A 12,180-nucleotide genomic window follows, 5' to 3' on the forward strand; every position below is an offset into this window, starting at 1 on the left:
TTTTTTGGTTTTGGTCTTGGTTTTTCTTCCCTCACAATACTCCTGATCTAGCTGGGCCATCAGGAAGAAAGATAGGGGGATTGGAGATAGACTTCTTGGAGGCTGGAGATTCTTTACTTTTCTCTCCTCTGTTTCTTCACCCCTCTTGGGTGGTAGAGAGAGAAAAGGAGGGAGGGGGTTGAATGGCTGCTGTGCTGTGATACTCACCTGAAGGGGAGATGGTGGGATGGGACTTTTATTAATTAGTTGGAATGAATTTCCCATAATGCCCCTACTTTCTCTTATACAGATTCTGCCCTTGCTTGACATGGTAAACAGTATTGCCAAGCATTATCTCAGTTATTTAATCAGTTTCATGGCCCTTCTTTTAAATGATCCAAATATGGTTATAAATATAACCGGTGATGGTTTGAGTTGTCTTCACTGTATGTTGTACCTTATGAATGTTCGCAATGTCCATCAATATAAGGTCAATACAATGTGCAATACATGAGGTCCAAAAAATATGTGATCGCCGCACCATCAAGATCTCCCTGATGGCCTTATATTGTGATCCATTATCGATTAATGACGACCTATACAACATTCTCCTCTCCTACGTGATCAATCACCTCCATAAGTTTGAGGATGTACATGGAGTCGTGCACCAGATCAGAAGCATCAATAGACTTGTACAAGAAAATCTTCGTATTACAGTATGTCAAAAAGTTGATGATGCTCCACCTGGTAGGACCGATCCGACCATCACACATCACAGTCAGTCCATATGTGGGCCACTTACACTTGTAGGCGGTAATATATTTTTCTAGCTTCTCATTGTTGTCAAGAAGTACACCGTAAATATCTTTCGGGCTTAGACGATATACAACAGGACCGGTATATTTATGGCAGAAATGGCAGACATGTAGTACGTATTTTCTGCCACATTCGTTGAGATGTTGGTGAAGTGAAAATATTATCCAATAATTTGCCACATATTCTTCTTATTCTTCTTCAGCATTGAGACAACCCTCTACTGCTTCGAAAATCTGCGGGAGAAGGCATATGGATGGATCTAAATTATAGATTGCTGCTCCTAGTGAAATCTCTCTTGATGACTTCTTTTTGCTACCAAAAGCCTTCAGTATAGATGCCATCCAGCCACCGGCTCTACTGACGGCCTCCCTAACTGAGGTCCTTCTGAACTCTAGATCTGCCCTGCTGCTCGCAGAACCGGAGCCTGACTCGTAGTACAAGAGCTCAAATCGAGCCCTATGCCTGGCCACCTCCTCCTACTACTATTAATCATCCAGGCTCGCCTGCATAGCAGCCTGGATATGAGTCTCCACATCATCTGGAGCGGACACGTCCTCTGACTTTTTGGAGTGATCGAGTTTGAATTTTTCGAATTAGTAATAATTAATTATTAATTTAGTGCTCGCTAAACAATTATTGTAATTGAAATTTAATATGTCAATTCAATGAATTATATATTAGAATTGATTTATTGCCTTATTAGAATAATTGATTACTAATTTTGTGCCAGCAAATCAATTATTGTAATTGAGATCTAAAATGTCAATTTAATGAATTATAAGATTTATTACCTTATTAGAATAATTGATTTCTAATTTTGTGCCAGCAAATCAATTATTGTGATTGAGATATAAAATGTCAATTCAATGAATTATAAGATTTATTACCTTATTAGAATAATTGATTACTAATTTTGTGGTAGCAAATTAATTATTGTAATTGGGATCTAAAATATCAATTCAATGAATTATAAAATTTATTACCTTATTAAAATAATTGATTACTAATTTTGTGCTAACAAATCAATTATTGTAATTGAGATCTAATCTGTCAATTCAATATATTAGTTATTGTGGATCAACCAACTTCGGAAATTTCTGTTTGAATGGGATCTGAAAATTACTTCTTGAGAAGTCCAAATGGAGGTATGATAAACTTCTTGGAGGTTAAACAAATTATTACCTTTTAGAATGATTTTCTAAATTATATATTACTAACAAATCAATTAATAATTGCAATTAATAGAAAATTTTAAAAGAAATAATATATATATATGTATGTATATTATTTGGCATCAAAATAAATCTATTATAGGACAAAAGAAATCTATTTTAGCACAAAATAAATCTATTTATTTTATAAATTTAAATCACAAAATTGCAAATCCTACATATCCACTAATATTAAATTTAAAACAAAAGTAAGAGAAAATAGCCTGATTGAAGGCAGGTCGAAGCACGTAAACGCTGTCTCAAAAAAGTGTTTGCCCCCACGTACGGGTCTTCCGGCAATTCTCCTCAGAGATACGACGACCATAAACTTCTTCTTCAGTACGTCTCGAAAGAAGCCAAATCGAACTCGATCGAACTTGCAGATCCGGCGAAGAACGAAAAGAAAAGAATAAAATAAACTGAATATAATTACAAAAATAAAAATCAGAAGTAGCTAAGAGGAAGAACTTTTCTCCAAAATTTTTCTGGTATTTTTTCCTAATTTTTCGTGTCCAGAATTGAATGAAATAGGGGTATTTATAAGGGTATTTGAGCAGGAGATTTTTGGCCTTTTTGCGGACGCGCCCGTGGTGATTTCGTGAACGCCCCAGCTGGCGTTTCGCTAAATTCAACGCGCACACGGCCGAGTCTCGGGCTATGTGCGCATTTAAATTTTTCCAACACAACGCTCGTCTGAGAAAACCCCAACTCATCCTATCGTAAGCTCTCTCCATGTCAAGCTTAATCCCCATCAAGCTCCTCCTGATCGGAGCCCTCCTAATATCAAACATGAACTCTTACACAATGAGCACATTATCCGAGATACTCCGCCCACCCACAAAAGCTCCTTGCCCTGGACTGATAATGCTCGATAAAATACCTCTTAACCTGGCTACCATGATCTTCGTCGTGGCCTTATACAATGTGGTGCATAGGCTAATCGGTCTAAAATGACCTGGCTCTGTAGCATCCTGCTACTTTGGGATCAACATGACGAAGGTCCTCTTCTACTCTAAAGACATCACTACTGTACTGAAGAACTGCTGAATAGCCTCCATCACATCCTGTCTAACGAGCATCCAGTACCTCCAGAAGAATATCGGTGAGAAATATTTCAGAAGCCTTATTCAGTTAAGAAAAAAATTCATCAGTGGCCTCGCTTTGGAGCTGGAGAAAACAAAAATGGTGCATCAAATTGTTCAGACCTCCCTCTCCTCCGATCTATGCAGGGAGAAGAATTGCTGCAACTTCTTGAGCCGATTTGGAAACTCACTAATGATGGTAACTTCTTTCTACAGATTTAACCATCAAGGTGGATTCCTCTGGCTCTTTTATAGGGCTATTTGGAAGGAGGGGGTGTCTGGAAAAAATCAAAGTTTTTAGATGATTGACCTTAAGAAACAGACTTCAAAAAAAAAAAAAAAAGTGTTGTGAGAAATAAAATTCTGCAACTGATAATCTGGCGTTCCTCTTTTCGCCTTTTGTGCACTCCTTTCAGAGATATCTAAATATATGCTGGGTTTTGCGAAATCACTCCAGACAAAAACGGAGAGTGTGTTTTAGTTCATCTCAAATTGAATTGGGATTGCTATTTGCAAATCTCTATCGGCAGCGTAAAAAAGAGACTTTTGTGTTTTTATGAGAGAGATCTGTTCGGTTACGGATGCTCTCATGACTAGCTACTTGTATATCATTGGGTTGAAGCTATGTTGGGCAAAGGATGAACCAATTTGAACCACTCAAAACCTTTACCATGACAAGGAGACAGGAAAATGATGTTTTTCTAAATTCTGATTGAGATGTGCAGTCGTTGTCTATTTTCAGAGCTTGAAAAAGGGAATACACTGTTTCCTGCTATTTGTCCCCAGTTCCACCATCATCTGCTAGCCTATGTGATGATCTATGCAGGTGTATATTTAGTCTTGTATCACTTATCGCTGTGTAGATCTTGGATACTTATATAAAATTAAAGAACTAAGGGCTCGTTTGGTTCGCGGGAAAAGAAGGGGGAAAGTATGGTCAACGGAAAAGTAATGAGATGCCTCTTGTTTGGTTGGAGTTTTCAAAGGAGAGAGAAGGGAAAGTTATATTCCCATGGGAATGTGATTCCCACATTTCATGGGAAAGTCTTTCCCATGAGAAACATGGGAAAGTTACTTTCCCATGAGGCGGAAATCACTCCATTTTTACTTTTTTCCAAAAAGTCCTTTCAGCATTAAAGAAGCATTAAAGAGGCATTAAAAACCTAATTTTTATTAAGGGCATAATAGAAATTATATATAACTTTCCTAGGAAAGTGGATGGCCAACCAAACATAAGCACCTTGGAAATTTGTCACTTTCCCATGGTCAACCAAACGAACCAAAAGTACTTTCCTAGGCCTCCTCTTCCTCGAAATTTGTTTCCCAGGAATCATATTCCTAGGAAGGAAATGCTTCCCGCGAACCAAATGAGCCCTGAAATAATATCTTCTGACTAGTTTTTTTGGATAAGACCCTAAGTTGTTATATGTTATTATTGGCTTTGTTCTAATTCTATTCTTCCTCTTCTTCTTCTTTTCATCCCCTTTCTCTTCTTCTCTTCTTCCTTCTTCTTCTTTTTCTATGCTCTCCAAGAGTTTTGCCTGTCATTCTCACTCATTTCCTTTCGGGAACAAAATGTGTGGTAGGATCTTCATCATTTGCTCAAAAACAAGGTCAACATGACAACATGCTAATTGAGTTGAACATGGATCAAAAGATTGGAAAATACTCCATCGTTGCACATCTATTTGTTGAACCTTGTATGCTTTAACATGCCCGTATGCAGCCAGTCTAGGTTCTTCAATCAGTTTCTGATAGCTAACGATTGAAACTTGGTACAACTAAGAATTGAGATTCGTTCTATATTCTCAATTTGATGATAATAATAATAATAATAAATCACTGCAACTAGAATATGTTTTTCTGAATAAAAATATATGGTGAAATTTTCAACAAATTTATAGTATAATCTCTTCTCGAACACATGAGAGAGGCACCAACCAATCAATATAAATCTCATTAATAAACAAGGGAACAGCTATGGTTCTCAAGTAGATCATGTAAACTCCATATTGAAGGAACGAGTCAATTGTGAACCATTGTGTTTAAGAACAAGTCTTGCGTGGACTAAGCAGTCATCACAGTTGCTGCTAGTTAGGTACTCGTTGGATCCGATTACTGATATACAATATATAAATATATATATATATATAATTTTTAATATCAAGCACTTTATAATTTAAAGGACATATATTAGTAATGAAAACATTTCAGGGTGGCATCTGGCTTAGTTTTGGCGATTTTTTTTTTGGTATAACGATTGCTCACACTACTCTAATGTAAGTGCAACCAATAGAATTATGAGAAAAAAAGTGATAAAACAGTGGAGGAGTAACCTCCTGGTGGGTATAGAGAATGTCTTCAGAGTGCTAGGCAGCATAAGTGATGACCCAGTCAATGGTCATATTCGCGGGGATGACCACGGCGTTCGCTCTTCCCCCCAAAGTCAACACACATTGGTCCAGTTTTGCAAGCGTCCAGAATCTCCGCGTTGAATCTGACGGTGGACAAGAAGCGCGTGCAAGGGATGATGGAAGGAGTCAGAGAAGCTGGCTTATTTTCCCCCACTTAGACTTTGCCTATGCGTCCCACCGGATCCCAACCATTGCCGGTGCCAACGGTTCGTTGTATATTTCTGCAAATGCGTCCAAATACGTTAAATCTCAGATTCCACTCCGCTCCCCACATTCCCGAAGTCCCGCACAGCAACGACGGGAAAATTAGTTTTGAGACTGAACGCCATAAATGTATACCAAGAAAAACACCGCCAGAAGTAAATGGGCGTCTAGGTTCATTGTACCTGGAAGTGCGGGCCCAACGGTTCATTCCATGGGCATGAACTCATTCCATGGGAAAGAGGCTAAAATTTCCTCTCATGGCCATGGAGGTGGTGTATTCTATGATCATATATACATATCATGCGGGTATTCGCACGGGGCATCCCCACGCCGTCCCTCGCCGCATATAAATAAAGCCCTCGTCCCCGCTTCTCCCATCCGCCATTGAAGCCCAAGCCACCCCCCCCCCCCCCCGAGAGAGAGGGGGAAAGAGAGAAGCCGTTGGAGCGAGAATCTAGGGTCTTGATCTCAGATTCAAGAACGTCGCTTGGATTTTAGAGTTTGGATTCGAATAGGAAGGTCCGACGCCGTTTTTGTTCGTAATTAAATCTTTCGTCCTTTTCGCTGAGATCGAGGACTTGTTTCTGGTGAGTAATCATCGTATTTACTCTTCATTTTTCCAATATAGCTTTCAGATGGTAGCATGGAACCTTTTAACCTACTGCTTATAGAAGAATTAGTGCGAAATTCCAAGAAATGGAGTATGCAAATGTCTCGAAGCTCTTAAATTCTACTATTTACATCGTTTCCCAATGGGACCTAAACTCTTAGGCTTCATTCTTCTTGTTATTAGAAATAAAAAATATAATATTGTTTCTATTCTGTTTTTAATAATATAAATATGTTAGTACCAAGACGGTGATAATGGTGGTGGAGATAGAGGTGATGGTGGCAATGGTGGTACCGATGGTATAGTACCATAGCGATATAATGTAGATAGTGGTGGAAATTATAACAATATTGCTGATGGCAGCCTTTACGGCTACAATCGTGGTAGCCGTGGTGGAGATGACAGCAGCAATAATGGTCGTGATAATGGTGGAGATGGTACTGATGGTGGTAGTAGAAAATATAAATTTTGATTATAAAAATAGTCAATGTAAAGATTTTTTTATTTTTTAGAAATAATAAAAATATTTTTTAAAAAAATAGAAATAAAAATAATAATATCAAATAGATATTTTTTATTTCGTTTCTGTTATTTTATTTTTAAAACAAAAATTATATATATAAAAAAAAGCAATGTAAAACATGCTCTTAATTTGTAAGTCTTATTTTTAATTCTGCTATTTTTTTCTCTCCTAGATGACAAGGAGATAGTTTGGTAGATCGGTCAGCTGCAGAGAAGATAGTAATTAGCCTTAAAAATGCTACATTTAGGTTTCAAACATTGCTTCACGGAACCCTATTTATAGGAGTTACCAATATCAGAGCCGAGGCTCCCTTATTGAGTTGTATGATTTCCTTATGTTTTTGTAAAACCCTATTTAGAGTATTTAAATTGTGCAATGCCCATTATTGTATAAACAGAATTCATGTTTTTTACTTGTATGAGTTAATAACTAAGCCGATGGCTTTGAATATTGTTTATGTTGTTATTATGGTTTAAAAGCGGCTAGTGATTAATCATGGGAAGTTGAAGTTATTGGTAATTGTGATAATATATTTGTGATTTTTTTTTTATTGCTGATTAGAGAAAGATTGACGGTTAGCATACAATATACATGGTTTGCTGTGGAGTTCTTTCCTTCCTTAATATATTTGAGTATGTAATGCAGGTAGTGATAATGGTGTTGTGGGTTTTTGGGTATGGATCATTGGTATGGAATCCCGGATTTGATTTTGATGAGAAAATAGTTGGCTTCATCAAGGACTACAGGCGTGTCTTCGATCTTGGTAAGCTTTACTTGTTCCTCAAGAGGATGACCTAGTGACATGTCTCACTATTTTAAAGCAGCACATTGATTTAAGTCATGCATGATAAATCCAATGTTTGCATTTCCATGTGCAGCATGCATAGATCACAGAGGTACACCTGAAAATCCAGCTAGAACTTGCACATTGGAGGCCAAGAAAGGAGAAGTTTGTGTAAGCAAAACTAATACCTTTCTTTGTGAGATTGTATACCTCATTAGTTTTGCTAGAGTTTTTGTTGTAAACATCAAGTTCTTAATCATGGTTTTCTTGGACCATGTCATTTTATTTGTTCCTCTATTTTGTCACCTTCGCCAGGAAACTGGTAATTTTGCTACTTTGTTATATGAGGGCAATAATGAAGTGAAGAGCCAAAATGGTCATTTGGTTCCATCTAGAAAATATATGTTAAGTTTCCTTTCTTCTACAGTGGTTCGTATTGTCAAGAGGGAAATGTGAATCAACTATTCTACAAGCTGGTTTCACTGATTCTCTAAACATGTAAAATTAAATGCTCGCAGAAAGTGCATATGTTTCTGAGTCTACTCTCCTCTTCATCTAATTGGAAACCTTCATAATATTTAATTGTAACTGTTCTTCATTGATACAGGAGGATGTAAACTTCAAAGGTGGCATCTTAAAATCTGGTCTTGTTCTAAAAAATATTTGATTTATTTTGGGTTTCAATATCTGATTTCTTCCATACAAGAACTATCTGAATGTGGTATTGAAGTGATCGAGTGGGAGAACTGCTTAAGCAATTAAGAAGGTTAACTGTGTATATATACAATACATATTGGGAAGTTGGAAGGATTACAAATCAAAACATATATGCATTTAAGCTCATACACAAGCATATTAAATGATGAATTTAGTTGTACACAGACCCATCCCTTGCATGTCAAGATGACTTAAACCCTTATCTGATGTTTGACCTCACAAACTCTGTACAACTCCATTTATATTCTTTATTCTTTCACTAGAACATAATTTCATGTATAGTCTTCTGTCAGTCTTTCCAAATTTTGTCTGTTCACTCTTAACAAGAGCTTATATCTCTTTCAGTGGGGCACTGCATATTGTATTAGAGGAGACATTGAAAAGGAAAGGGCAGCAGTGCAGGTACAGTTCACTATACCATACTTGTCAGTTGATTTCTCTTTGATAAGTCAATATGTTATTGACAATTTGTTTATGCTTCTTAGTATTTGGAGAGAAGAGAATGTGAATATGACCAGAAAACTTCTGTGGACTTTTACAAGGTGAGATCAGAGTTTTGCTGTTGGTTTTTCTCTGAAAGGCCCCCTTTGAGAGTATTAGTTTCTTGAGGAACCATTTTGATTCTTCTGTCTGTGGCATGCATTATTCAGGAAGAAGATACTCTTAAGCCAGCTGTAACGGGAGTCTTGGTGTAAGATTCCAAACCTTGCTTCGGGAACACATTGTGATGACAAGCTGCTTGCAATTAACAATCTTTTCTTCTTGTGAGATTAACAAGTGATTGTTACTTCTGCAGATTCACATCCACCCCAGATAAAAAGTATAACAAGTACTATTTGGGTCCTGCTTCTTTGGAGGAAACAGCAAGGTGAATCAGAAGATTATCTTCATTCGAGCTTTGGCTTTTATTCTTGTTCTTTTGAATGACTGGCTTCAATGCTTTCACCTTTTCTGATCGAGCTCTTCATTGTTTATTTCAGACAAATAGCTACTGCCAGTGGGCCGTGTGGAAACAATAGGGAGTATCTGTTTCTTTTGGAGAAGGCAATGTTCAATATAGGTGAGTCTATCCCAGATTTTTGAACTAAATATGCTTAATCTCGTATTTCTCAACAGAAATTAATATGAACTGTTCATTACTTTGGAACTAGTAACTTGAAAGTAGTTGACATTTCTCCAAACAATGTGACTGATGACTGTTCTACTTTATGCTACAAAGTTCGCCCATTGATCTAACCACTGGAATAAGCTCCACCCATACATTCTATGACATAGATGCAAGGATGGGGAAAACTATACACTGAATTTGTACAACCTCTGTCATGTGCTTAGACACATGGCTGGGAGTTAAGACGGGGGTGTGGAAACTTGTTTTCTAGTATCTGTTCTGCTATGATGTACAGTATATTATTTGAATTCCTTGAGCAATCATAAGAAGAAATTGAAGCACAAGAAATGCTATCTGGATGTGCTAAAAAAGGCAACTGAATAATTTTGAGCTCTAATGCAGGTCATGAAGATGACTATGTGATCGAGCTTGCGAATGAGGTGAGAAAGGTACTTGAGAGTTTGATAGAGGAGGTATCTGGGGTCCCTATCTCTTGGAAGCCCCATAAACCTCTTATTGCATCCTTTAGACAATTCTAGTTGTCTCCTAGCAGATATGGCAGCATCGATACGTATATCTGATATGGTTGCCCTCTTTCCATCTTTCTCTTGAGTCTACGCCCTCAATTGGAGTTCCTTGGCAGGGGATTCTTAGTACCGAGGACCACGGCTTCTCTTCCTCTTTAGTATTCTTTTTCTCTTCAGATCCAGCCGGCTTCTGCATTCCGTTCCTCAGCAGACCCTCATTACTTTTTTTTTAACCATAACAATGATGTAAGAGACTGATGTTATCTACGGTCCATGAGCTGTAACAATAAGCAAACTCTCAATGAAGTAATATTTTCAATCTTTATCATTTTGCCTTTGTGCATGCTTTTTTCTCTCTTTTTTTGTCTTCCAGGGTGCTTTTTTTGGGTTCTCTACTTCAATGATCTCATTTGCGAAACTACCCATGCAGGATGGCAAGCATTATACCTCGTTGAATGCTTTCATTGCTATCTTGGAGCTTCTTCGGTTAATATTAAGCGTCATGAGAGCTTCGTGCTAAAGTGTATCTGTATCAGCAATTTTTTTTTTTTTTTTTGAGGGTTAATGGAAGAAGTAAGACGCTTCCTCTATATTATTGCAGCATGATTAAATACAAGAATGGCTTTAGTTATAAAGGGTGGATAAATAGAACAGGAAGAGACTGAATAAGTGCAGGGTCACTGAGAACCAATCAGCAGCACGGGGGCTAGGAGATTAGAGGGGATTGTATACTGTCCAGCTGGAAAGTATTCAGAGTTTTGAGGAGAACAGAGGTGGTAGAAGAGGATTTACTGAAAAAGACTCGTGAGTTCCTTTTTTAATCACACCTACCAAGTAAATGCTATCGGTGGTTGATTGATCCCAAGCTTTCCTCGTGTTTCTGAATTTTCTTGCGTCTCCAAATTGTCTAGAAAATCTAAAGATTAGAAAGCCACCTTTTTAGTTTCTGGTCAAAGATCAAACTTGATCTGCAAAGTGTAACCAATCCACAGGGAAAAGGATTAGGGAGAAGGAACTTTGGATGATCCCTATCTTCTGCTGCTGCTGATCTTTGGATTGCCGATGTGGTTTGCCTCCGTTAATCTGCAAGACAGCAACGGATTAGAGAATTGGCCGGAGCTGCCAAGACCTTCGATGCTTAAGTTAGAGTGAGAGTGTTGGGTATAGGAAAGAGAAGGAACTTGATAACGATATTGAGAGAATCGGAGTCTTCTTTTTGGCTTGCTCTTGATATGGAGGTTTTGGATGTATAAATAGTCATGAGGTCAGGAATCTCTCGAGGGTCATGTTGTAATGGACTAAATGTTAGTAATAAAAATAACATGCTAAGATTTAGAATCACAATAATACCGTATTCAAGCTTGAGAGATATACCTGCGAAAGACATATTGAATACGATCTTCAATCACCTGGAATAATAGCGGCTGGATCTTCCTTTTCTTGCTCCTCACAAAAGATAGCCGTTAATGGGGCAAGCTATTAACCATATGGAGAGGAGAGGGGGATCTAGCCTTTATATAGGAAATATAAAAGAGCCTTCCCATTAAAGGCTCCAAAACCTTAATTGGGTTGCCTGGCCTACATACCAAAATTACCACATTAAATAGGACTCAATCCTATACATCCAATTTGCACCAAAGCCCATAAAACAAAATGATCACACATCATATTGGGCTTAACCATAGTACCATTCCGAGCCATACGTCTAACCCGTTTTATAAAACAAAAATACGCAATCAGTGTAAGCCCATATTTTGAAATTATTCTAACACTAAAGTCATACAATAATTGTCGGGGGACGTGATGTAACCATCTAAGATCGTGTTATAATGATCTTATATGTTGTAACTACTTAGAATCTTATTGTACCGCTTAGCACGTGTTTTCACCTTCCAAATTCATTATTATAATTTTAAACTTTCAGCGTAATGGGAGCGTTGAAGTCACCAACTGAGATAAAAGGACCCAGGTCTGCTCGGGATGTTTGCCAAGTAGACTTGCTGTTTGGCCAAGCAAGACTTCATTTGGCATATCGGGCAATGTATGACCTCAAAGATTGGTCGCTTCTGACCCCCGCTCAATCTAGCTCTCAAATTGGTTGGAGTTGACTTGGCTCGATGACATGAGCGGTTGCACAATATATCCGAGTTGCTATGTCGGTTGTGATATGGACGACTTCGATTGTGCCACATCATCATCAGGCTC

At 37.8% G+C, this 12,180-nt stretch overlaps 1 protein-coding gene across 1 annotated transcript; it reads left to right on the forward strand.

Moving 5' to 3' along the window:
• Positions 1-5,999: 5,999 nt before the first annotated feature.
• LOC103702255 (gamma-glutamylcyclotransferase 2-2-like) lies at positions 6,000-10,300 on the forward strand. Its single transcript, XM_008784588.4, has 9 exons — positions 6,000-6,293; positions 7,485-7,602; positions 7,718-7,794; positions 8,686-8,742; positions 8,826-8,882; positions 8,991-9,031; positions 9,137-9,208; positions 9,321-9,400; positions 9,851-10,300. The coding sequence occupies exons 2-9, from the start codon at positions 7,494-7,496 to the stop codon at positions 9,985-9,987; spliced, it is 630 nt and encodes a 209-aa protein (XP_008782810.2). The 5' UTR covers positions 6,000-6,293; positions 7,485-7,493; the 3' UTR covers positions 9,988-10,300.
• Positions 10,301-12,180: the final 1,880 nt, after the last annotated feature.

The sequence above is a fragment of the Phoenix dactylifera genome, chromosome 7, assembly GCF_009389715.1.
Source record: "Phoenix dactylifera cultivar Barhee BC4 chromosome 7, palm_55x_up_171113_PBpolish2nd_filt_p, whole genome shotgun sequence".
In the NCBI taxonomy this organism is placed as follows: domain Eukaryota; kingdom Viridiplantae; phylum Streptophyta; class Magnoliopsida; order Arecales; family Arecaceae; genus Phoenix; species Phoenix dactylifera.